The sequence below is a fragment of the Lissotriton helveticus genome, chromosome 6, assembly GCF_964261635.1.
Source record: "Lissotriton helveticus chromosome 6, aLisHel1.1, whole genome shotgun sequence".
In the NCBI taxonomy this organism is placed as follows: domain Eukaryota; kingdom Metazoa; phylum Chordata; class Amphibia; order Caudata; family Salamandridae; genus Lissotriton; species Lissotriton helveticus.
The window spans coordinates 1,202,442,254-1,202,470,033 of record NC_136067.1 but is presented as its reverse complement, the minus strand read 5'-3'; the positions used below and the strand labels follow the sequence as shown (position 1 = coordinate 1,202,470,033).

At 44.8% G+C, this 27,780-nt stretch overlaps 1 protein-coding gene across 3 annotated transcripts in view; it reads left to right on the top strand.

The window, feature by feature from the left end:
- ARHGAP18 (Rho GTPase activating protein 18) overlaps positions 1-27,780 on the top strand; it is an 843,873-nt gene that overhangs the window by 394,260 nt on the left and 421,833 nt on the right. For all 3 annotated transcript variants that reach the window (XM_078648922.1, XM_078648923.1, XM_078648924.1), the window contains one exon: positions 9,947-10,110. In XM_078648922.1, the coding sequence (XP_078505048.1) occupies positions 9,947-10,110 (164 nt within the window). The remainder of the gene's footprint in view (positions 1-9,946; positions 10,111-27,780) is intronic.

Sequence of the window (27,780 nt, the reverse complement as noted above, 5' to 3'; positions counted from 1 at the left end):
TCATGAGCTTTCCTTTTTGGTTTTGTGGCCATACCCCTCTCTCCCTCTTTGATATATTTATTGGGAAATCATGCGGGTCCACAGAGCCTCCCTTCCCCATGTAAAATCTCATATATTTTTTAACATACTTAAGAATGCAGGATTCCTTTTCCTTCCTATGATCTTCCCACTTGTTATTTGGTAACCATGATTCTTTTCCCCTGTCCCAACAAATAGGCAATATTTGCCCTCAACTGTTTAAGGTGACACCATCTTACTGTCATATGCCTTGTTTTATTAAACACTTGTGATATACTCCCTCCAAAGTTCATTCAAAATTCATGAATGCATCCACCCATTCATTTTCATTATCCCCTGGGTAATATAGGCTGTACCCCACATGACTTGTGTAGTTTTGTTTTGCAATTGGATATTTGTTATTTTGGTTATGGCTATAATTATTTTTGTAAGAGACATTTTACCCCACAACGCCTCGTGTAAAAACAATCTGGAAAGTTCACCTGTGGTCACTTTTTTTTTAACCTTTTTACGTCATATCCTTTAAAAAAAAATAACTTTTAGCCATGCTGTAAAGCAGCCACGGTGCTCTACGACATGGCTATAAGATATTGCAAAGTCAATATCTCTAAGTAAAACACAACTGATTGGTTTTGCCAACGCTTGTTGTTAAATAGTGTAAAGCATCCGTTTAATCTGAAGCTTGATTTCAGACAGGCATGGTCTGTCACTGCGTTTGAAAAGCATACCTTTAAATCCTATTTATGTATAGTGGCAGTTTAATTTATGTGATTGTATGTGTATTGATTGAACTCCATATGCTAACATTATTTGAATAACAATAAATAAATAACTGAGCACAAAGCACTGTGACCGTAGCTGTTAAATGGGAGGAGGTTATAACCCTGCATTCGCTCAACTTCACAAAATGCAATCCTGGGATCAAATTCCTTCTTTCCCACTTAATCAGCTTGTGTGAGCCATGGACCATTGTTTTGTTTAACTTTGGCTTATTTTCCTTAACTATCCAGTTTGAGAGCACATCGTAGTCATTCAGTACAGGGTCTGTGCTCTACACACCCCTCTTATATGGTAGATACAACATAATAGTGCTTCATATTTAATAAATTGTAAAGGCAATATACATCGAGAACGAGACAAATGGACACATTTTGGGTAACTTGTGGCAAGGTCATCAGGGCAGGGGATGTTCATGCATGTTTCATGTATAAAAAAAGTACTACTTTCACTAAGTATCACTCAATTCGGTATTAATCATAGGTACTTAAGTGAGACTCTGGTAATTGTTCAAACCATATATTTTTTCCATTTGAAAGTCTTTTTCATATTTTTTCATGACATATGTTGCCTGGTTTTCCTTTCTTCTTGGCTGGCTCGTACTTTGGTACTTGTCTGTGTCCCTTGTACCCTCTGAAATTTCGAGTCTCTTATGCCCTAGCACTGGTATGACGGCTTGTTCTAGCTGGACTGAACAAGCCAACGGTTCTACGACTCTCAACCAGTGTATCCTCATAGCTGCCAAGGTTCTAGATTGCTTATGTGTGACACTTTTATAATTTCAGTATAATTATGAGTGACATACGACTTCGAGTGACACTTTCTCACGAGCAAAATCATGCATTAAAGTCCACTAGTATCAGAAATTACACCCATTTGGGAAATGAGAAATTCTAAGGAACGCTGTTGCATGAGCTTTTAATTCTATTATTTCTAAATACACAGCCCCCTCCAACCCCCTCACGTCACCACCAGATGTGGCTAAACCACAAGTAACAAAGGGATCTCTGTGACAAAAGCAGTAACCCAATGAGCGAGCCACATAAAATGCAGTTCTGTGGTATGCTGGTACACGTTCTTTGCCACAGGCACATTAACCTTCTGTGCTACTTCATGATGAGTCAAAACTGCCAGAAGATGAAAACTCCGTCACTTTCCAGCAGCAACATCAACCTCCAGTGTTATCTTTGTCTTACCAGGTCTCACAGTGCTGGGAAAATAACAGCTGCTGCTTTGGACTGCCACTGTAGCTGAACCGTATGTGGTGTCACAGTCACTGGTTGCAGCCTGCTGCTCAGACAGTGTCACTGTTGTGTGGAGACAGGAGTCAGTTGCCGATTTGGAGAGGACAGGCTGGCACAGTGATCGAGATGATGCTCTTCTCTGCTGAGTGTATAGTACAGTCTAGCGTAGATTGAAGTTGTGGCTGTAGTGTCAGGCTGGACACGTTCTAGTCTTTTAGAATTTGTATCCCACACTATACACCAACCCACCACCGGGGTCACGAGTTAGGTGACCCGGTCAATCAAGGGGGCCGAGCGCACGTGCTCGAAGCCCATTAAGCATCCGAATATCCTGGTGTCTGTGTCTCATTCTTCTACATAATGCAAGCCTAGGGCCCAACACCACACTGGCGACGAGGGTGGGATAACTGACCCCGCATGCCTGCTAGTCTATGCGTCGTCGTTCCTCGTGGAAGAAGAAAGGAACGCGACAGGCGGCAGCCCAGGCCACCCCGGAGGGTCATGACGGCCTGCCTGGACGCCCACTAGTACCCTTTGCCGGCAGGACGGTCGAGGCCACGCTGAATGAGAAGGAGGCCACACAGCGCAGGGACCGGTGTCCTGTGAAACGTCAAGGAGGACGCCCACACACAGCCGTCGCTACAACGCTGGTGCCGGCAGAAGCAGGCAGCTAAGAAATGGATTGCTGCCATCGGCACTGCGCAAGAAACGCTGATGCCTACGGCCCTGGTAGTAAACCTGACCGTGTCCCGAAGAGCCCACAAGCCGCCATGCACACGGACTCTACATTGGAGGTACAGAGAGAGGGGGGAGCAATGCCAGACATGTGCCCGTAGCTGCGCCTAGGCGGCTGCCAATCAGCCCTGTGACCCACAGCGGAGCAGAGGGCCTCACCGCCAACCGGCGTTAGTGAGAGTGTTGCGGCGCACTCCATAAATCTAGCCACGTCCCTACCCGCCGGTGAATGAGTCGGCCGCCAACACTGCCGGCAGCCACCGACTCCCCACAAAGGTCCTGGGCCTCTCACCTGCACTCGCAAGGCGAGCTCCTGCCTGCATCGGCTGCTCCGTGTGGCCTGTCGTCGGAAGGGAAGCTGCTGCACTGCACGTTGCAGGCACTGGCAGCGCCACCTAGCGCCTGACGGTTGTACTGCGGCCAGACTCCATACAGGCCCAGGTAAACGAGTCATAAACCTCGGCGAAACCAAGCCGGCACCTCCATCAGTGGGACTGGTCATCCCCTCGGCACCAGCAGTGCCGCCCAGCTGTTGAGAGCAGCGGCGCGTCTGCTCCAAGAAAAGGTACAGAGCACCGGCAAGTGCCCCATGCGCCCCCATCCCCGGATGCCTGCCACTTCGGTGACGCTACCACGGCATCCAGCATCGCAGCCAGCGCCACCTAGTGATCAGCGGTGCAAACTGCACCTGCCAATACAGCAAGGAGCCCTGCACCAGCCCCTTTCAGCAACCCAAAGCCTGCAGCAAACTGGCTAAGTGACCGCAACCCTCTAGGTACTGCCAGGGCAGCAGATCACCTACCTGCACCACATCCAACAGCCCGGTAGAGACACATTCCAGGCACGTGTAGTTCACGGTTTTTCAGAAGCAGACTGACAGGCTCAGACACAGAACAGCCATCTGGTGGGTGTAAGGCACCACACCCTCCTGCAGCTACACTGGGCAGGCGCAGATAGGAGGTCACAGCCTAGGTCTCCAGTCCCCACACAAAAGGAAGCAGCCACACGCACTGGAGCCTCGGATTCTCGCCTCCCACACAGTCCCAGGTGCGTCGCGCGCCACCCCAGCAGGCTACCCACGGAGAACTGCAACCGGGATAATAAAGAGAGAGAACTCCTACCTCGCCACCGGCAGGTCGCCACATGAACGGCCGCCACGCCCACCTCCGTGAACGTCTGGAAGCGGCTCAGCATGTAACAGGAGAAAGCTGTCAGTACCCCTGTGTAAAGGATCTGCGCCATCCAGTGGCCACACGCAGCATACCAGGACCTCTACCCTCTACGGTGCCTGCAAGCTGGGCGCCACAGGCCATCTGTGGGAGTCCCAGAAAATGACCACAGCGCCACCAGGTAGCTCCCCTGAAGCAACACGCTGGCGAACGGGTGTACTGCTTAGCCGGAGCAAATACCCAACCATACTCCACGACCATCAGGCAGACAACACCGGAGACCGGAAGAGAGGCCCTGACACCCCACTACCCTGCTGGAAGTGGCCAGATCAGCAACAGGAGTTTGCCAAGTGATCCCAGCCAGGGGGATCCATACCGGTTCCACACCGACGCATCCAAAGAGCAGTCCAATACACTGACTGCTCACCGCAACCAACATCAGCAGTAGTAGAGCACAGCACAGCATCCAGCCAACCACCCGGCGGCAGCAGCTAACAGATCCCCAAGTGCACACCGCCACCACGAAGAAGACTGCCTGCTCACCCCCAGTTGCTGAGACAGACTGCACCAGGCACAGCAGGACGTGCCCTCAGAGAAGAACACTCGGAGTGGCCCTCTACAACCTGAAAGAGAGAGCCGCAAGGACACCTTCAAAGACAACAAAGTCTCCAGGTAGCTACCACACCTTGAGCCGCCAGTGAAACTGGTGTCCAGCACACACCACTGGTGGCTGTTTGACTCTACCTCAAGCAAAGACACTGCGACACAAGCCCCACTAGCAAGAGTGGGTGGTCAGCCAGAACAGTACTGTCTCAAAAGAGCTGTCCCCACCGACAGCGCGAGAAGAGACTGGTGCAAGGCGTGCACCACAAGCGGCTACCTAACACCGCCGCCAGAGAACTGGCACGGCCGCAAGCTACACCACAGGCACCCCAAGTGCCAGAAGAAAATGTCCAAGAACGAGATCGAGCACACAAAGCCAGAAGCACACGAAGAGCGCAGACAAAAGCGCACCAAAGCAAAAACACTGCAACAGAAAAGAACAATGATCACGCAGATCACCGGAAGCATGAAGACTCACCAGGAGGATGCCGACCACCCAGTCTGGTCGCAAGGGAAAAGAAGCCGACCACCCATTCAGGTCGCAAGGAAGGCAAAGCCGACCACACAGTCTGGTCGCAAAGAAGAGGAAACCGACCACCCAGTCTGGTCGCAAAGAGAGAAGGCAGACCACCCAGTCTGGTCGCAAGGAAGGTAAAGCGGACCACCCAGTCTGGTCGCAAAGAAGGTAAAGCCGACCACCCGGTCTGGTCGCAAAGAAGAGAAAGCAGGCCACCCAGTCTGGCCGCAAGGAAGATAAAGCCAGATGATTGCCCATGAAGAAAAGAAGGATCCGACCAGCAAGATGGTCGCCTGCGATGAGAGACCTGGCAGGAGGTCTGATCAGAGGGAAGTAGAAGTCCGTGGAGCGGATCTCCGGAAGAGGACCCACAAGAGATCCAGGAGGAGGACCAGAAGAAGACAGACGCGACACCCGTCAAGAACCAGAAGTAAAACAGTCAAAGGAAGAAGGTCGCGGCGACCGGTCCAGTCACAGAGTGGAAAGAAGACAGTGTCCTAGAGCAAGGACAAGACCAGAAGGAAACGGACGGAGTGCACGCCGCTCGGAGAAGCCTGGTCAGGAGGACAAGAGCAGCAAGATGACCGGACCACGTCGCGAGGAAGAAAAGAAGAAAGAAGTCAAGTGGCATAGCACCATCAGAAACAACAACGTCCAGGAAGATGAGAAAAGGTGTGGCAGGTCAACCCACACAGCAGAAGAGAAGGTGACACACGCCACAACATCGAGCACATTGACATACATGTCCAGGAGAACATCGGTGGCACGTGGAGAAGAACAGGCATCTACTCACAAGTCTTCTGACAACCTATCGGCCGCAGGAATGAACAGGCTGGACCATTGGCAACACCTACCTTTGGGATTGAGCGGAAGTCTGGATGGGGAGAGCGCTCAAACGTCCGGCAGAAGGAGAACTGACCACTACACACCAGCCCGTGGATATCCAAGGGGCAAAGGCCTCAGGGACACCGGTGGCAGAGGGTCCAGACAAGAGAGATGGATCCGTCGCAGTCTACCCTGAACGTCCCAGGAAGAGGAGGAACTTGTGCGCAAAGGCAGGAGTCAACAACCACCCTTCAGGTGGAGCTACGGACTTTGTGGTGATACTCTCATCGTCTCCTCCATTCACACGCAGACTGGAGTTGGAGCAACGCTGCAGAAAGCACCCGGCCCAGTGGAAACCTGATGAAGAGGGCCTCCGGGATATCTCGTGGCAGGAGGACACCCGCGAGAGGGTCGTCCTAGTGAGAAGGATGTCTTTCAACTACTCCCTCCTTTGCAAAGTAAAGCCACGCTGCTGCCAGTGAAGAAACCAGACGGACTGGTAGAGAACAACATCCATCAGATCTACCATCTTGGCATTTATTTATTTATTTATTTATTGCATTTGTATGGCGCACAGCTACCCAAAAAGGGTTTCCCGGCGCCGATGACTCTTCAATGAACGTTGGTAAAAGGTAAAAAGCATATGTACTTATTTCTGGAAAAGCCAGGTCTTTATGCTCTTTCTGAATCTGGCGTAATTTTCTTCCTTGCGAATATGGGGGGGAGTTTGTTCCACAGAGAAGGATCTACCTCCCATTCTTGCCAATTTGAATCTCGGGGTCGAAAAATTAGCTGCGGTCTGAGAGCGCAGTTCTCTTCCCGGGATGTAGGGGGTCGCTAGGGATTGAAGATACTTTGGTGCGGTGCCGGATTTGATCCTAAACATGTAGCTCAGGGCTTTGAACCTGATGCGGTTTTCTACCCTGAGCCAATGTAGGTCATTCCGATGTTTCGACACACTGGCAGTTTTTGGAATTTTACAAAGTAATCTTGCCGCCGAGTTTTGGACCAGTTGTAAACGTTTGATGACAGCTTGATTCGAGCCCAGATAAAGAATGTTGCCGTAGTCAAGCCGAGATGTAATGAGTGCATTGACTACGGTCTTTTGTGTTGCGAGGGGCAGCATCCAAAGGATCTTTCTCAACCATTTCAGGATGGTGAAACAGAGGCCAACCACTTTATTTGCTTGTAGTTTCATCAAGAGGGTATTGTCGATGGTGACCCCCAGGTTTCTTACGTGGGTAGCAGGGGTGGGGATACTGCCTAGCTCAGAAGGCCAATGGGAGGCGTTCCATAGGTCTTTGTTTTGTCCCAGGATGAGGATTTCGGTTTTATCACCGTTTAGCTTCAGCTGGTTAGCAGACATCCAGCTGAAGATTTTTTGAAGCCCTTGTTTAAGAGTGGACGGGGCCGTAGGATTTGACTCTGACAGTGAAAAGATGATTTGAGAATCGTCTGCGTATGTCATCAGAGTGAGTCCCGACCTATCAGCTAAATCCGCCAGGGGTCTGAGGTAGAGATTAAAAAACAAAGGGCTCAGAATGGATCCCTGGGGTACACCGTGCGGGGTTTTAATCGTGTCAGAACAAGCAATGGAGGATGAAATCTGAAAAGTTCTCTGGGACAAAAAAGACTCAATCCATTTGAGTGCATTACCCTGTATACCATTTCTCCCAAGAGTGGCCAGAAGTTTGGTGTGAGAGATGGTATCAAATGCCGCACTCAAATCAAGCAAAATGAGTGCGACTGTCTGGCCATCATCTAGGAGTTTCCTGATGGTTTCGGTTACTCCCAGCAGAGCTGTTTCGGTGGAGAAACCCGCTCTGAAACCAGACTGTGACGGATGGAGGAGGGAATTTGCTTCAGTGAAGAGAGTGAGGGCGGAGTGGATGTGTCTTTCAAGTAACTTTGAAAAAATGGGGAGGAGTGATATGGGTCGGTAGCTTGCAGGTAATTCAGGGTTTGCTGAGGGTTTTTTCAAGAGTGGGCATACCATCGCGTGTTTCCAGAGTGATGGAACTGCGGAAAGCTGAAGAGAAGAGTTAAGAGTTTCGGCAATGATGGTCAGGAATGGGCATCTGTCTGTCGTCACCACAAGAGCGAGGCTGAAAGTCCAGAAAGGCACATCCACGGAGTACCAGGACGTCGTGCCCATGTGGACTAGTAGTTCCAGTTGCAAGTTTCCACCGTCATTATCCGTCAAGCAGCTGAAGAGACTTTTGTAAAATTGTGACAACAGTAGATTGTGTGTTTATTTCCTCCCGCAGGTTCGGACTTTGTTCCTTTAATTTTTATTAAAGTTTGGGAGGAATGTAGTGTCCTGCTGGGCACGTTCTAGTCTTTTAGAATTTGTAACCCACACTATACACCCACCCACCACCGGCGTCACGAGTCAGGTGACCCGGTCAATAAAGGGGGCCGTTTGCACGTGCTCGAGGCCCATTAACCAGCCGAATATCCTGGTGTCTGTGTCTCGTTCTTCTACATAATGCGGGCCTAGGGCCCAACACCACAGTGGCCACTGGTGAGAGCTCATGAGGTGGCACCGTGGCTGGAGACCAATCCGCCTATTAAAGGCACTCAGCAGCGCCTGCTCTGACCGTGACAGGACATAGCCCCCTCACATAAGTTCATACACAAAACAGGGGAGCACATGTCTAGGACGATAGGAAGGAGACGTCTTGTCCTATCATTTACTATCGGTGGGAAGCAGCTGCAATTCCTGGGGGCCTGGACCTGCAGGAATTGCTGTTACTGTGGGTTCATGCAATCAATCGTCATTTTGAGATCCAGCTCTATTCCTAATGCAGTGTCGAGTTTCCTTGCTACTGCACCTTCTGATTTTTTTAAAGATAATTCACTCAGTGACAGCACAGGTACCCGCATCCCACCAACGCCTCCTCCCCCGCAGGTTTAGACTCCATGAGGAGCGCCCCGTCAAGCGGGGCCAAAGCCTGGGAAATCTTAAACTGGAGGCCGCCGCCATTTCAAGACTAAACTTTCACTTTTAAGAATGTCTCTGTAAAAAGTGCTGAGCTCGTAAATCAACCCCTTCCACACACACTTGCAAGGTACACAGGTATCAGAGGTAAATGTACTGATGATGCCCGTCTCAAACAAAAAAAGCCAACTCGCTTTGATATTTTGTATTCAGTATGGTATGTCACAGGCGCAGACCCAGTCCCAGCACTTGCGAAAAATGTATGAAATCAACTTACCTGGCATTAAACGTCATGTTTGTGATTTTAATTTACTCTTTAAGCCGATGCTGCCCCGTCAATTTAAATTGTTTTTTGCCATTTTCTCGTGACCTTTGGCATAACTGTTGGTCTGCTTCAGTTGTCTAAAATACTCCACTCGGACGAGCATCAGACCGACCCCGCATTTCAGCTTCAGTTTGGTTTCTTGCCCTCCTGTGCTTCTCACTCAGAGAAAAAAACATGTAACATGTAACTGCAGCCATCTCTGATCGTTTTATAAGAGGGTTCTTTTTAATGTACACTGCTTTCTGCTTTAGATTTTTGCAGGCGGATGCAGGCCTGTGTGACTTAAAAAACGGAATAGCAACTTCACGTCCAGTCACGGGAATTCCAATGGCGCTGCGCACATGTGCTCTACGGGCGGCTCCACAGTGTTTTGTTACACTGTTGCAAGCATGATGAGCTCAGCCAGACCCCCCGCCGCACACGCACGGGCGCTGCTTGTCACTCAACTCCAGCAAAATGGTGAATTTAATTACAGTCTGGACTCTCCCTGCTGCCAAACAGGTACATCTGAAGAGGCTCTATATGCGTGACTTCGCATTTCAGTGCGGTGATGCGGACCACCCCACTGAAATGTGTTAGTATGACGCCTGATGTGTGATACTTGGCCGGACTGTATCCTACCTAGGAGTCAGTGGAAAGCCAGCACTTCACTGTGGGTGGAAATCTGCTCCTAATCCTTACATACAACTGTCTGTAAGTGCAAAAGGGTAATCATATCTACAAAGTGTATTATTTATGTAAAACAAAGTAAAAGACACCATGAAAATTTCTGAATAAATTATTTATTTTCAGATAAGACGATTATCTCTGATGTCAAAGAGAATATCGGTTCATTTGAAGACATTCCTGAGACAGCCATCAACCTTGAAGTTTCCTTTGCAGAGCAAGCAGCCAATTTGAAAGATACTTCAAAAGGCAAGAAGCAAGGGGACAAAGAGGATGATACCCAGCTTCCAGTATGTCATTTTCTTTCCCTCCATTTCTCAGTGTGCCTTTGTTGCAGTAATTGAATTTTATTTGCTTAATTAAGTTAGCCTAGTGACAAATGTAAGTTATTTTGAACATACACAGATACCATTTATTTTCTAGTTCTTACTTATTACAGGCGGCTTTGAAATTTAAAAGAATCCCTTTCTTCTCCAGAGATGTTATTTTACCCATTTTCTTACAGTGGTGTCAGTTGCTCTTCTTTACTCATATTTAAATCCTGTTTACTGTTGATTTCTCTCACTGGAGAAGAATAAACTCATTTATCTATAATGTCATAATGAAGTTGAAATATCATGCCCTCCAGTATGAGGCAAAGGTCACAGTTTATACTTTGGTAGAGGGAGATATATCCTCCACTACCAACGTTCCACCAACTGCTACCAAAAACCCAATTATAAGGCAGTGGTCAGGATAGTATCAATCAGATGGCCATATCCCAACCACTCCCAGGGGTGTACAAGACAAGGAAGGTGTCATGAGTGCTTGTCACATAGTTTTTGCATGGCTTGTAAGGGCAGAAGGATGTTGGTAGGATGGCGGTGATGCACACCACTTTAGAGATGTCAGTATTTCTGAATCACCACCTCACCCTGTGTGAGTAATTCTTGAGCACCACTGAGGAACCACCTGCTCCTGTCACACTTGCACCACAAGACACACTGTTAATTCCTAGGATTTTATTCTGTGGGATCTGCAAGCACCCCTGACAAAAGCTGTATTACAGTAACCTCCTTGCCAATATTGCATACTTGCCATGAAGTAGCCACAATGGCACGAGATCCACAAATACAGTGCCAAGGGTCTGCAGGTTACAGATTGATGTTTATGGTGGTGCATGGCCACTGCTTTTCACTACCGAGTCATTGAGTGAATAATGTTAGATTTTGAGAAGGAAGGCTCTAGATAGATACTTTTGTACCTATCGTTTTTAAGTTTTGTCTGTTCTTTTTGCATCACATAATATCATTCACTGTAGTGACCTGACTGCCCAACTGTTACAGACAATGGTAAAAGAGAGACCCTGTGGGTATTAAGAACAAAACAAACCTTAATTCCCATAACTATTTTCAACCTCTTCTACATAGTGAGTACAGACCATTTCTTCTATGATATTAAATTAATTTTAATTCAATTTATAGAGATGTAACTTCCACCCAGAATCTTCTTTGGTCTTTTCCTAATTAAAAAAACATATGGGCAGCCTTGCTTTTTCAATAATATCAAAAATAATTGGAATTTCAGCAATTGAAGTAGTGTTCTTTCACCCGTTAAGAACTTAGAACCATAAAAGTTAAACATGATTTGTCATATCATTATAGTATGTATGTCTTACAAGTTTCCCTTATAACTTGCAATGCACCCCTATATGTAGCTAAATGTAACATGTTACAGCTCAAGTAATAGTGTGTTGAATGTCTTGGTGATTTCATAATTCATCAACTTATTGTAACATTAGTGTCATCCCACCTCTACTGACAACATATGACTATGGCAAATGTGATGAATGATGACTCAAATAAGCATCTCATCAGTATCGAAATGCAATTCTTCCAATAGTGCAATAGTTTTCAGGAATGCTTGAAAATAAATGATTTCAAATAAGGATATGACCCAGTTTTTGTTAGATGAACACTATTTAGTTAGGTACTTTGGGGCTCACAGCTACCAGTTTACAAATGTACAATAGTTTCTCTGCAGCATTAGTCTAATTTTGATTTACATAGCAAGAGAAAAGACTCAGCTAAACCTTTCCAATCTGGCAGAACATACTGAGCACAATGCAAAAAAATTCACAGCAAGGGAATACCAGTGGATGGCATAATTAACTAGATAATGATTTTTCAATAAATCATAGCAAAACTTAAATGTTTTATCCTCCAATCCAGTTGTTGGCCAATAGGAGAGGAGCCAAATATATTTCCATGCTTTCAACGTAACGTTTGGTGGACAGAAAGATCTTTGGATTTGGTTTGCATGGCAAGGACTCAAACTTTTATGGATAACAAATTGAAATAACTTGGAAAAACTAATCTTTGTATGCAAAACTTTTCTTTGAACCATGAACACTGGTGCAGTACACAGGTATGGGCTCCTAAATTGTTCCATCCTCTGAAAACATTTCACGGGCAAAGTGGATGATCTGCTTGTCTTGTGCACAAGAACCTCTTTTTATGGTAAGCTATATTGATGACACTTTTTTATAGGTTAGTTTATAGGGAGAAACTTAATGGACTGGACACATTTACTGCTTTTATCACTAGCATTTATTGAGGCATCAAATTCAGTAACCTCAATGAGAAATACAAACAAATTCTACTTTTCCCAGATGCTCAACTCTGCCTACTTGAATATAAAATGTTTACCGAGTTCTACAAGAAGCCAACAGTTGTTCATCTGCAACTAAATTTGATTGCTTGCCATCACATCACAAACCTTGCATCATCTACAGACTGAAACAGACCAATAACACTAATTTAGGAGAAGTCGGCCTATGAAAGATTCTCATCCAAATCAATTGTAAAAAACATTTCTGCAGAAATCATGTAAGAAAATCTACTCATTTTTTTTTCAAATGTTTCTCAATTTATCATGACTATTTCTAAGATTTAAGACAAAGTACACAGGTATAATTTCAAGATCTATAGTGCCGTCATTCTAAAAGTTGAAGTGTGTAAATAATTTTCAATCTAATGCCATCAGCAGTCATATTACTGAAAGACCTTATGGTACAATACAACACATTATTTGCTAATCACCTAATGTAATTTAATTGATTTTATGCCAACCACACCAAATTATACATCACCTCCGTGCTTGTTTCATACATCACAAATTAGCTATTAAACAGTGTGTCTCCAATCATTTGAAACATCCAGTACAATCATTGTTGGCCATGAAGATTTAGTATCTGTTATGTCTTCAAAGTAGAACTACTGAACTGAGGATACAATTATAGGATTGCCTTTTGAACCACAGTGTTTTGGACAACATGTTCATCTTCTAACTCTAACAGTTGACTCTGAGGAAAAACATAGTTAAACCCTTTTCTTGATTTACCAGTCCATGAACTGGTCTGTTAACATATTTTCAAAATGCTAGGCATTCCAATGATTTCAGTCTATTCCTTTAAATTCCCTACATGCTGTAAAAAAATAAACAAACATTGATTTTGTAAGGATCCATTTGTACATCTATTTCCCTTTATGGATACAAACTCAAACCACCTATCCGAATGCTCACCTCTCATTTTCTACCATTACCCCTCCTCCTGAACTCAAGCATGTTCCTCCTCACTTCTCTCTCAACTGCCCTTTTTATTACCTCTCTCCTACACCCTCACCTTTACCCCGGTACCTTAATACATACCTATTTCCTAATGCCTCTAACCCTAGTTCTAACTATTAATCTGCTGATGTCGTAGTACATCTACTACTAATGCATCTATTCAAACTATCCTCATACCTCTTCTCCTATCCAAGCCAAGCCCCTCTATCCTTACCTGTGCTTATCAACTATATTCTGGCATATTACTTAGTTTCATGACCACCATCTATACCTAGAAATATTACCCCTCTTAAACCTGAAAGCCTCTACCAAAAACTACCTATATCCCAGTACCTTTAATTCTTCCAACAGCCTACTGCCTCTAAAGCGGACCTATACTTTGGCACCTCTATACCTTTGAACCTCTATACCTTTGGACCTCTTTACCTTCTAGGCTGTTACTCCACCTCTTTTTTCTACTTTCCTATTTTCATTGTCTGTTTTCTTATTTTCAGTCTCCCCTTTTCTAGTGGGTTTTTTATTGTTGAATGTCCTCAATTATTTCAGGTGAAAGGGGGTTTCTTCATTTTAACAAAATCATCAAAATTGAGTTTCACTAGTCTGTGGTTGTCAGACTGGTCCTCTCCATTTTGCTTGTCCGCAGAAATGAGGTAACTTCTCCAACAGATCTCTCTGTCTCCAAAAACAGCACAGATCAGCATTGCTTCAAGAGTGCCCAAATAAATTCCATTGATAATACTTTTTGAAAGTTCCAAATATTAGAGCTTGCCCTAAATGTTAATGATTATCGATGTAAACTTTTTTTTATTTCATCCCTCTCAATTGAACAGTTACTGATAAAGCACACTCATATAACCAGATTTCAGATTTAGTTTATTGTACAGTTAATAAAAACTCACAATTTTAAAACGTACAATTATTTAAAAAGAAGTCAGTAGCTGCAAATGAAACGTAAAAGGAGCGGGTAGGCTCACATGATTAAAATCTTGAAAGTCACAATTTGGATTTAATAAAGTCCTTTGGGGTTAGGGGGACAAGGTGCTTGCAGATTTAAGAGGCAAGAGTCTCCGGGGAGGTTAGCGTTGTTTTGGTTTGGCTAGTGCTTCGGGTAAGCCCTGTGACTATTTCATTTAGTCTGCTAGCCACTATGTCGAAAATTTTTGTTATTCTGCAGTTTAGCTCGGTTTCTTCAGGATTGAAACAAAGCATCACAGCCTGTCTGCAGCTTGTTATTCCCTTCTGGTTCCATAGGACCCGAAGCAGAGAACGCCTTATGTCCAAAAGGTTTGTACAGAAGCAAATGATGTGTATGAGGTCCTCTTTCCCAGAAAAACAGAGTCGGCAACGGTTTGCTGAGTTTTCCCTTTTCCAAGGTGCCAAGTGGGGTGTTATAGGTATGCTGCCGAGGCGCATGTTGAGAAACTTGTTTTTTGTTTTCTGTGTGAGGCCCCTTGTTAAGTACTCTTGTGGTTTAAGAGTACTGTAGCCTTTCAACACTACCTATCCATGCGCTCTCTTGGCTAGGGTGGCTTTGTCCTCAATAGATGAGACCATCTTGGTGACTTTCGATACCACTTTTTTGAAGGTGCCAGGGTCAGTTGATGACTCCCATAGGTTTGTTAATCCTAAGGTCTCCAGTGATTCCATTAGGTAATTCCTTGCTGGTGAGTTGTCTCTAATGGACAGTTCAGTCCAGAGGTGGGCATTTAAGGATCCATGGTCAGCGTCTCTGATTTTCCGACAACTTTTTATGTATACGCCTCTTCTCTCCACCGTTTGTTTCTGCAGTCCGAATTCAAGACGGATTTGAGCGGGCGATGAGTAGGTGGGAAGATGGAATAATGCCCTGTATGCTCGACTAACGGTGTTATTTAATGTTGTTGCATCTTTGCCTCGCATGGATTCACTGCCGTAAGTGAGCATAGGCTGTAAGCGAGTTCTTTACCTGTAGGAGAGGGCCCAGTGACCGGTCGGGGAGAGCTTTCTGCAGTGCCTTTATCGATAGATGGAATGTCGTGCCCTTCCGACGGATGGCCTCTAGTTGCTGTTTGAAAGAGCTGTTGCCATCTATTATGACGCCTAGGTATTTATAAGAGGCTACCTGCTATAGCCTCTGTCCGTCCAGAAGCCATGCAAATTTCCGTTTTTTGTGGTAATTCATTGTCATGACTTTTGTTATTTTAAAATTTATTGTTAATGAGTTAGTTGTGGAAAATGCGTTAGTTTTGTCCAGAAGATGTTGGAGGCCGATGGGGGACCGGCTGATGAGGACAAGGTCATCTGCATAAAGAAGGTTTGACAGTGTGATGTTGCCCAGCCGCGGTGCGTGAGATTTGGCTATCTCCAGCTCGCCAGGGAGATCTGCAAGGAATATAACCAAAGGAAATGGATGCTAAAATACTGTAGTGTGAATGTAGTTGTTCTTCACTTGTATTGTCTATTTGGGTCATTTCTTAAATGCGTAGGAAAGGTTTATATAGTCATCAACAACCGTGCATCATACAAGCCATGCACGCAGACCAAGGCTTACACCAGAAGGGACAGTGCCTTCCAAATGAATGAAAACTGCCCATTACAGTGTCACACTAAATGTATGGAATATGGTTTTGTCATTTACAATCAGCCGTTTATTTGTTTACAAAAACATAACTCCTAGACCACCCGATCATGTGGCCTCTAGGCAGCTCGTTGATTGGTTATGCCATAAAACCACAACTACCAGCAACCCCGGTATTCCCGCGTTACTTCTGGGTTTTGAGTGCCACACGCGTGAGTCGGTAGCGGTGTAGGTGACCTCTCTACTGAAGTTGGGATTTGGCTCCCAGGTAAGGTCCCCGCGAGCTCGGGGGGTATGCCTGTCTCACCTTGTTAAGCTCTCGCCGAATTCGGGCTTCATCCCCGCCTGTCACGTCTTTTAGGTGGAGTCGTCGGTACCCCTTCAACATCGGTGAAGGAAGTCCTCTACATTTCGCCATTAGATGGTGGATCCTTCAACTTGAACCGAAAGCTTGGAATCACACACCCCCCTCGTGCATTTGAGACCCCATGGAGGTCCATGCACAGGTAAGAGCAGTCGCAGCATAGATACATAGCTCCTCTGTCCCCTTTTTTCCACTGGACTAAGTGTCTGTATTGTCTTATTTTGTGTCTTCTCTAGATATGCCTGCTTTTAAAAAAAAAAAAACTTGAGTAGTCTCGACTGAAGCAAGGTAGGCGGCAAACACAGGGTGTGGGGGTTGGTGTATGACATCCCAAGGTAGTAATGACGGTGTATACTTACAAAGGTATTTTTTATCCTTTCAGACTATATGTGGTCCTGATGAGAACCGGGTAATTTGTCTGGTTTGAAAACGCGTCGACCTTGTTATTTGGTTCCATGTCAAAAAAGATTGTATGAAGATTTATTTATGTAACGTTTGGATCATTCCTTGTTGTTGATGTATGGAAAACTGTACAAATTGAATTTTTTCCTACGTTTTCTATTATAAGAATTTTGTATTGATTTTTTTGACGTGGGATTCAGGTTTTGTTGTCTCTGGTCCAAGTGGGACTGGTTTGTTGTGTGGATGAGAAGAAGTAGATTGTTTTGGTTTGTTGAAAGAAAGTTGTTGTTTCTGTGTGAGTGAGTAAGTAGGAGAGAATGGGGGTGTCGCAGTGACTCGTCAATTAAGGTATGCTAGGAGTTGTTTCATTTGTTTGTTGCATTATTTTGTTGTTGGATTTGGTTCTGTTGCACACATATTTGGAAAATGTTTTTGTCTTTAATCAAGATTTATAAAACGTTTGTAATTAATAAAACAGACATTGTTGGATTTAAAGTGCGGTTGCATCTATATGTTTGATTCATATAGAATAAGTTCGAATTTGGGTTAATCAATTCTCAGTATGGGCAATTGTAGTGTTTTGTATGGTATTTAGACTCAGCCTTGCTGATGTGAATCAAGGCCCTTGGCTGTTTTCTCTCTCTTTCCAAATTAGTGGCAGTAGGGTGCAACATAATTTCTAAATATAATGCAGCTTACTTGTTATGGTTTAGTTGGTTAGTATTAAGAACATTGGCATGTCTACTTTCCGAACAACATTGGTCAGATTTTATGACTCTGCTCCTCCTCTTCCCCAGACCCAGTATGTGTACCCCATCCTACCTAAGTTCAATCCTGAAATGTGTTGTGCAGAGGTGTTAAGGCAATGGGGTAGTTATTGAAGTGTACATACAGAAACATAGTTTTTCACTTCTAAACCCAAGTTCGGAGTTTTGTTAACAGACTTCACAAAAATGTTAAACACAAATGTTTTGAATTGGTGATGATCCCCCCACTCCCAATTTTTCTTTCAAACTCTTCCATAATTTACAAATCAAAAATGTATATATTGGCACTTGGGCCTTCCAACATTCTGGTACTCAAAATATTAATCTGAGTGTGAAGTTCCATTTTCTATCAAGAGTCGGTAATGTTTGCTCTGGCAGCTATTGTGACTTCCACAATGTTTCACACATTGGCTTTCCCCTCATCCCCCTACATCCAAGGCCTGGACCAATGAGTGGACAGAATGGGCGGTTGCGGAAGAGCATCGCTTACAGGAAGTATGGAGGGTTGAGTAGACAGAGGATAATCTAGAAACTGGGGAATATGAAAAAATGAGTTCCACAATCTTTAGATTGGTTATTCACCATGTGGTATAATGGCAAGGTGACGCCACCACACCTTCCCAAGCAATGGAGGCCACCTTGGAATGTGCAAAAGGTAAGTAAAGACATTTCTCATCCTGGAAGGGGTGGGACGATTTATAGATGGGTAGAACATGCAGTTTTTCCCCCCAAATAAACTGCTAAATCTGGCTTCAAAGTTTAGACAAGTATATGCACATTCGTTTATTCCCTGCCTCATTAAAATAGGAGGGATGAGCATGCCTTGGAAATTAACGAAGAGAGAGTTGATGGTTTAGAATATATTTGTTATCCGCTTTGGAGGATAATAATAGCATTCATCAATGTGCAGTAGAATATACCTCTGCAACTGAATCGAAACTGATAGTCATCCTTTCAAATACTACTGAGGTTTGAACATGTGAAGGTATGCTGTGTAAGCATTTTGCAAAGCATGGGAGGCTGCATGCATTTGTGTTTGCTTCAGGGAGTGTTTGTGGTAATATCAGTGAAATAAAAAGTAAACCCCTACCCAGCAGACCATTAAACAGGCCTGCAAACAGCCCCCAAAATGGCCCACACTCTGACCTAACACTCTTTGGACAAGGCCTGATTACCCTGGAGGCCAGTCTGAGCCTGTCTGGGGTAGGGACAAGATGAAAAGGATAGTGATGTAGCATGCCACCCACCCCCTGTTTTTTGGAGTATTATGGCTATTTATACTCCCCTTTGCCAAAATGGGAAAATGGACAGGCATCTTACACACTCCAGGTGGGCTATATGCCTTTGGAAGAGGGGTGTTTAGTGGACAACAGACTGCCAGGTGACTCACAGGAGATGAGTCTATCCCGCTTCTGACTCCCCAAATCAGCTCACACAGAAAAGTGTGTTTATATGTGTTAAAAAGATTAGCGTGTGTTTATATGTAGAAAATGTATTAAAATCATCATGATTGTAATACAAAAGCTAAACAAAGTGAACACAATTAGAACAATAGTGGCTTATTGGATGAGAAATGTCCTTTGGATGGATATAGCTCCTGTGTGTAGATGGTTGTTCTCCCTCTTATAAGAAGAGGTAGGTTTATATAATTTTTTGCCTGGCTCGAAATGATGCTGGGTAAAAGCACATGGTAAACAGTTACACAATTTATTTGTCAGTGACCTGTTGCCGATGACAAAGGGTTAATTAATTTGGTGCAATTCTCAATAATTAACAGCTATATGTGCAAAGATTAACATGCAATATAAAGACAAAATTACACACATTTTAAATGTGCTAGTTGCTCTAGGCACCATAGTTATTGGTAAAGTTTACAGAAATGCTTAAATACAAGTTTTTCTTTCAGCTAGAAGTGTAGTAGAGATTGCTTAAATATGCACAATGCAATTTAGTAACTTGACCTTACTGTGACATGCTTAGAAATCTTCATCATAACTGCAGAATGTGCTGGCTTTAATAAATGTATTATTTTACTAAGCAGCAAATTATTTGTAAATGATTAAACTTCTTATTCTCACCATATTTTACATGATGCTTAAATAGAATAATTGCAGAGTTTAAAACAGTAATTTTTTTCTCATTATTGAAATGCATTACTAAACAGTATTTTGCAAGTTGGTGTTTCTCTTCTTATGCATAGTTCATTGTTTACACGAGGAAACATTAAAATTCGAAGGTTAAACTGTGGTTGATGCCTATGGGAATGGAGATTTTTGAATAAAAAAGAAACACGTGTAAGATGCTTGTAGCAAACTTTGTGCTGAAACTTTGCTAGCTGCATAATATTTCGTGAAGAAGGAAAAACTGAACTTGCTTTCAGAAGAGTGCTGTTACCTGATTGGACTCGAGGACAAGAGACCTGCTACACAGTTTGTAAAACAATTTCTTGAATTTTGTATTAGTGCATATTCCTAGTTAGATGCATGCCTTTAATTTGCGAGCTTCATCCTGCTGGCTTTTTCCTGAGTATTCTCCCAGAGACTTTCTCATTGTCCCATACCGACAGCTGTGGCTACTGCTGCTTTTGTTCATCCCTTACTTTACTTAGAGGCTTGACTTTCGACAGATTGCTACTGCAACGTTATGATGGATTGGTCATATTATTTAGACTGCTGAGTTTCATGAACTACTCTTCAGGTGAAGTTCTGCTACTTCAATTTTATTTTTTAGCGTTATGCTCTCTATCTCACTCGTTTCCTTTAATCTTGAACTCTTTGAGTTCTACTAACTTCAAATTCGTAACCTGTTCTTTTAGAACAGGGATTTTGGTCCTTTTTGGAACATGCTTTATGCATTATTTGATTGTTCTAACCATTCTTTTGATGAGATTTTTGTAAACTTACTCAATTTATTGGCTAATTTGAATAAAAAGATACTTACTAATCTGATGAGAAATAAAACTTTTAAAACTATTTCAAACTCTCATTATTGAATGAACATTACAACTCTTATTGCGATTTAATTTATGATGATGAAATAGCTCCTGGTTCAAAACAAGGTGGCAAAGATCCATCACCTGATGCAAGTAGTACTCTGAAGCCAGAAAAGGTTGAACCATATTATTTAAATTTTACCCCATCTTTGTGCTATCACTGATAAAGGAGGCATTAAGCTGTGTTGTAGGAATTTGGTGTAGAAGCCATATTGAACTACACATTAGTAATGGCTACTATGAATATTAATGTGCACAATTTGCATATATAATTCTTTGTGCCCAAGTCTTATATTAATTACACTAGCAGCCCGTCCTGACGTTGTCCGGGTATGAAATAGAATGTGTGTAATGTGTGTATTTGGCAAGGGCAATTTATTTTAAAATCTCGCGGTAGACAACTTTTTTTGTTTCATTAGATTAGGGACGGAGAAGGCCCAGCTGCAGCCCTGGTTGATGTTAGCAGGCGCGTGCAATTGGTGTAGTGATCCACTGCCTGAGCCCGGCTACAGCCCTGGTTGATGTTAGCGGGCGCGTGTAATGTCGTTGAATGAGAGAGTTATCAGCCGCGGGTAAATCCGTTTAACCACATCGATGCTATGCATTTTCCCCTCCTGTGCTGAGATTTGTTGATTCCCATGTTTCATGACGAGCTGGGCTCGTCATGAGCGTGCGAGGAGGCTACCTCATGACGAGCCCAGCTCGTCATGAGCGTGGAAGGGGTTAATGAGAGAGTTGAGTGACAGCGAGTAGGAGAGGCTGCAGTAATTGTCCCCGCAGACACGCTCATTTGCGTGTTCCCCCGCTTGAGGCCCAGATGCAGGCCTGTTTGATGTTAGCAGGCGCGTGTTCCCCCGCTTGAGGCCCAGCTGCAGCCCTGGTTGATGTTATCAGGCGCGTGTAATTAGTCTACTGATCCGCCGCCTGAGCCCGGCTAGAGCCCTGGTTGATGGTAGCAGGTGCGTGTAATTTCGTTGAATGAGAGAGTTCAGTAACAGCGCGCAGGAGAGGCTGCAGTAACGTTACTTACCAGGCCTCCAGGTGAACGCGTTTGTCACGCCCCCAGCACACGCCCACAGCAGACGATCTTCTGATTAATGTACGACCTACATGGCATGAAGTGCGGAACGTAGCACACGCCCCCAGCATGCCCCTTGATGTGGCGCAATTGCGTGCACATGGCATGAAGGCCGGACACACGCCCCCAACGTTTCTCACGCCCCCAGCGTGCCCCTTGATGCTGCGCAGCAACGTAATTGGCGCTTGGATGTACGACTCACATGGCATGAAGGGCGGACACACGCCCCCAGCGTTTGTCACGCCCCCAGCACACGCCCACAGCCCACGATCTGATAGCCGTACCACACGCCCCCAGTGTTAGGCACACCCCCAGCCCACGCCCACAGCACAACCCAGACACGCCCACAAGGGACTACTTTGCTGGCACGGTTCTTTTACCTTTTAAATGTATAGAGGAGTTGGCCTAACGGCTAAGGCGCTCGACCTCGGGCCTGGGGATCTGGCTTCGAATCTTGGTAACGACGCCAAACATCCTGTGATTCTGGGAAAATCACTTAATCTCCCCGTGCCTAACAAAAATGAATGTGTGTCCTCATGTAACGTAACTGGTGCTATGTAAAGCGCTCTGATACCTGATTCAGTTCGGGTCAAGTTCGCGCTATAAAAAACACTGCAAAAATAAATAAATAAATATGGTGGCCATCTGCATAGCCTATGTCCTTCTGCTGCACCTGCCCTTTCCAACGCTGTATTGGGTGTTGTGATTGGTGCTGTGGTTACTGAGATTACCGGCCTCAAAGGTTTGGGCTCTCTCTGTATAATATTAGTATGGATTATATAGTTTTCATGTATGCTCACAGAAAATTTGTGTTGGGCCCTATTAGAGATAATTAGCAAGGGTGTATAGTGAGGCACCAAACCACACATAATAGGGGATCATGTATGGATGACTGAGCAAATGGCATAATTTGTAAATTCCTCTGATGAAGGAGGCGACAGGGGGCAGGTTGAAGTCATAGCACGTTGGGGTTTGTGTTTGTTGAAGGTGTTGCCAGTTCTATTTCTACTCCACACCCTCCCAGTGATCTCCAGCAAAGAAGGTGGTTGGGGAATCGTTAGTATTACTTGAGTAAATGCTTGTGTGTACAGTGGGAAATTTATACATTAAAAATATTTACACAATTTATGACGTGAGACAAATGGTGGAGGAAGTAATATGGGTGATTTAGAGAGGATAACTACAAAACAGGGCATGCATTGTTTTATGTGTTTGCCTTGCAGTATTTAAAAAAGTGTGATATGGCATTAACCCACACACAAACACTAGATCTGACCCTTTTGAGGAATCTGTGTAGAACTTTCCAAAAACGTAATGTGCCCATCTACATATCATGCAGGATTTTAATGGGAGCAGAGAGTTGGAGGTGTCCCTGAAGTTACCTTACCAGTCTCTCTCAGTCCATTTGGGATTTTATGGGAAGTGAGAATGAAACAAATGCATTATAAAGGCCTATGGGTGTGGTACTGCCTTGATGGTTGCTGAGGGTGTTGCCAAACACTATACTTTGTGCTAAGGGCCTGTGGTGAATGGCAGTAGGCTGTGACCTTAATGTACTAGATGAAAGAGCACTGGGATATAAACAGGCGTTATACTCACTGGGAAGACTCGTAGGTCATGCCCACCAGGTACTAGAGACTTGGCCAATGGCAAAGCTTTGTTGCAAGTCTCTGCTGGGCATAATCGAATGCCGTGCTCAGCAAGTACTCTGGGCAAGGGTACTGGAAATAGAACTTGGCCTATGGCCATACCCAATGATTGATACGTTTTTTCAGACTGGGGTGGTTGTTATACAGGGCTTGGCAATCTTATGTTCACTGGATGCTCTCACCAGGGGTACTGAGTATTGATTGAAAGGCAGGCCCTGTGCTAAGTACTTGCAGAAGATCATTGCAGGCCTTACCCTGTGGCCTTACCCTGTGGTCTCCGACAGTAATTGAAAGAGTAAATCTTTACGCAATCTAAAATGTCCACTGAAGTAAAGTGTTAAAAGGATGTCATGGGTCTCTGCTTAGATGATATAGTAACATATGCTATAGAACAATGAAGCATGACTATGTTCGCAAAACATGAAAGCGATATAAAATGGACACTTATGGTTAACTGTTAAATCATTTTACCTCCCAAAACACAGCTCCTGAACTCCCAAATAACATTATTGAGGACATCACAGGTGGTGTCACATGTTACATCGTCGCTATGACTTCAGAGTGACTTTAGTGTGACTTTAGATTGGACTTTGCACACGATATATATAACTGCACTATTTAGGTATGGTATGGAATATTCTGGGAATATTCGAAAAATGTTTGCAATTATGACATAACGGTGGGGGGGGGGAGGGGTGAGCATATTTTCTTTTGGTCCATTGTTTGCGGATTACATTTTGGCCATTTAATTGGATCCCGCTGCTGCCTCAAATTGGCTACAAAAGGAGATTAACTACAAGGAGTAATTTTGCAGCAGTGTATGGACAATATCGCTGGTTAAATGTGTTATGATGAGTTTGTACGCTCATTCAAAGGTAGTATTGAATGAGCACCTGTGGCTTCCTGCAAGAATGATGCTAACACATGGCTCTGTTCTGATTGCTTGTAAGGATTCTCCCTCAGACTCTGAAAGAATGGAAAACTGATTGACCACCCTTTCGATGTTTTAGAATCGTCTATTCAGTTCTTTTTAACTTCTAGTGCCCTGCAGACAGAAGTGTGACTGGCAAAAACGTGCCCAGCAGGACAGACAAAATTTAAAAAAGTTTTATTTTCTATGGTTAACTTTCTTTTATTTTGTCAATCCTTCTTTCTCACTTTGCTCTCATGATTTGTTTTGTTTTTGCTTGTGGGTGCTGTTCTCAATAAAATGACAATTATCTTGTTCTATATATTGTTTCTTTCTTATGTATAATTTTCAAAATTATACAGTGCAGTACACTCCAATCTACCCCACTCCAATCCAATCCACCCCACTCCAATCCATGACAATCAACCCACCTCCACCCACACCAATCCACTTATTCCAATACACCCCACTCAATCCAATCTTCCCACACCAATCCAGTCCACCCTACCCACCCAACCCACTCCAATCTTCCCAACTCCATTCCAACACAATCTGCCCCACTCCAATCCAAAACAATCTGCCCCACTCCAATCCAAAACAATCTGCCGACTAAAATCCAAAATAATCTGCTCCACTCAAAAGCAATCTACCCCATCCAAATACAAAACATTCTGCCCCACTCCAATCCGCACCACTCCAGTGCAATCCACCTTACTCAATCCCAATTCACCCACCCCCAACCCACCTGACACCAATCCAGTCCAGCCAATCTAACCCACTCCAATTCAATCCACTTTACCCCCTTCCAATCTACCCCACTCCAATCCACCTCACCCATTCCAATCTTTCCCACTCCAGTCCAAAACAATCTGCCCCACTCCAGTCCAAAACAATCTGCCCACTCCAATCCAAAACGATCTGACCCACTCCAATCCAAAATAACCAGTTCACCCCCTCTACCCACCCCACACCAATCCTATCCAGCCTAAACCAATCTACCCCACTCCAATCCACCTCCCCCATTTCAATCTGCCCCACTCCAATCCAAAACAAACTGTCCCACTCCAATCCAAAACAATCTGCCACACTCCAATCCAAAACAATCTGCCCCACTGCAATCTAAATACCGTTTCCCACTCCATAACAATCTGCCTCACTCCTATCCAAAACAATCTGCCCCACTCCTAAACAATCTGCCCCACTGCAATCCAAAAAACGTTTTCCAATCCAAAACAATCTACCCTCTCCAAAATATGCCCAAATCCAATCTTTCCCACTCCATTCCAAAACAATCTATCCCACTCCTATCCAAAACAATCTGCTCAATCCAATCCAAAGCAACCTACCCCACTCCAATATAAAACAATCTGCTCCACTCCAGTCTGCCCATTTCCGGTCCAAAATAATGTACCCACTCAATCCAAAACAATCTGCCCCACTCCATTAACAATCTCCCCAACTCCAATCCAAAAGAATCTGCCCAACTCCAATTTGCCCCACTCCAATCCAACCCATCTGACACCAATCCAGTCCAGCCCAATCCAATCTACCCCACTCCAATCCAACACACTTTACCCCATTCCAATCTGTCCGATCCAATCTGGCCCACTCCAATCCAAACCAATCTGCTCCACTCCAGTCCAAAACAATCTGCCCACTCCAATCTCAAAACAATGTGTCCCACTCAAACAATTTGCCCCACTCCAATCCAAAACAACCAAGTCACCCCCCCTTCTACCCATCCCACACCAATCTATAACACCCCAAACCGATCTACCCTACTCCAATCCACCTCACCCCATTCCAATCTGCCCCACTCAAATCCAAAACAATCTGCCCCACTCCAAAACAATCTGCCCCACTCCAAAACAATCTGCCCCACGGCAATCATAAAAACGTTTCCCACTCCAAGACAATCTGCCCCACGCCAATCCAAAACAATCTGCTCTCTCCAAAATATGCCCGAATCGGATCTGTCCCACTCCATTCTAAAACGATCCACCCCACTCCAATCTAAAACAATCTGCTCACTCCAATCCAAAACAACCCACCCCATTTCAATCTAAAGCAATCTGCTTCACTCCAGTTTGCTCCATTCCATTCCAAAACAATCTGCCCCACTCTAATCCTAAACAATCTCCCCCACTCCAATATAATCAATCTACCCACTCCAATCCAAAACAATCTGCCCCACTCCAAACCAATCCACCTCACTCAGTCTCAATTCACCCCAATCCAATCCACTACACTTCACACCAATCCAATCAACCACAATCAAAATGTGCCCCACTCCAATTCAAAACAGCCTGCCCCACTCCAATCTGCCCCACTCTAATCCAAAGAAATCTGCCCCACTCCAGTCAAAAGCAATCTGCCCCACTCCAGTCCAAAACAATCTGCCCCACTCCAGTCCCAACAAACTTGCCCCACTTCAGTCCCAACAAACTTGCCCCACTCCAGTCCAAAACAACCTGCCCCCACTCCAGTCCAAAACAACCTGCCCTACTCCAATCCAAAACATTCTGCCCCATTCTAATATAAACCAATCTGTTCCAACACAATCTGACCCACTCCAAATCAACACAATCTGCCCACCCCAATCCAACACATTCTTCCCACCCCAGCCCAACACATTCTGCCCACCCCAATCCAAAACAGTCTGCCCCACTCCAATCCAAAACAATCTGACCCACTCTAATCCAACACAATCTGAACCACTCTAATCCAACACAATCTGAACCACTCTAATCCAGCACAATCTGACCCACTCTAATCCTCTAAGTGCTGCAGCACTTATTGTGGCACCCTTAGAGGCCCTGTACCTTTACACTCTGACACTGCCATTGCAGGCTGCGTTTTTAGATGCAGAATAAAGTGAAGAGTCGACATGGACAACATCCCTGTGTGCCATGCCAACAATCCACTGCCCTGGCATAGGTAAGCCACCCCTCTACCTGGGTGCACTATACCAGTGGTGAGGGTACAATTGCATGAGCCCTGTACCCCTCCAGTGTCTATGTCAATTAATAGATACTGTAAGGCAGTAATGCTATAAAGAGTATATGGTATGGGAGTTTGTCATTACGAACTCCTCAGCAATATAATGGTCTTACTGAAAACTGGGAACTTTGATATCCAGAAGAACCAACCACGACCGTCCGACTCAGTCTCCAAACGCCGGCGGTCACAAGGCACCGACTCCCAAAGACCTCATTCGCCTCACCAGCTGCTGACTGACTCTGAGGGATATTTTACCAAATTTGCAGCATCCGCCAAGAACGCATCCTACAACGACCACCTCTGTACCACTGGTGGTGTGGTCCTTGTGTTGACCATTGGGCCCTACTGTGCTGACCTCGAACCCAGGAGCTTTTGGTTCCCCAAACTGGTGGCCTGGTCGCTGTAGTCCCTGTGCCCACAACCATGCTTAGCCTGCTGGCTAACGTGTGATCCCTGCACTTTGCACCCAGCCACCTCTGTGCCGCTGGCGGTGTGACTCAAGTGCCCATTCGACCGAACCTACCCACAGACCTGTAAATCGAGTTCTGTTTTCCCAGGACTGAGTGTGGGTCATGAGTAATACTGTAAACCTGTACTGAGCTTGCAAAATGCATTATATCCTTTTCCTTCCC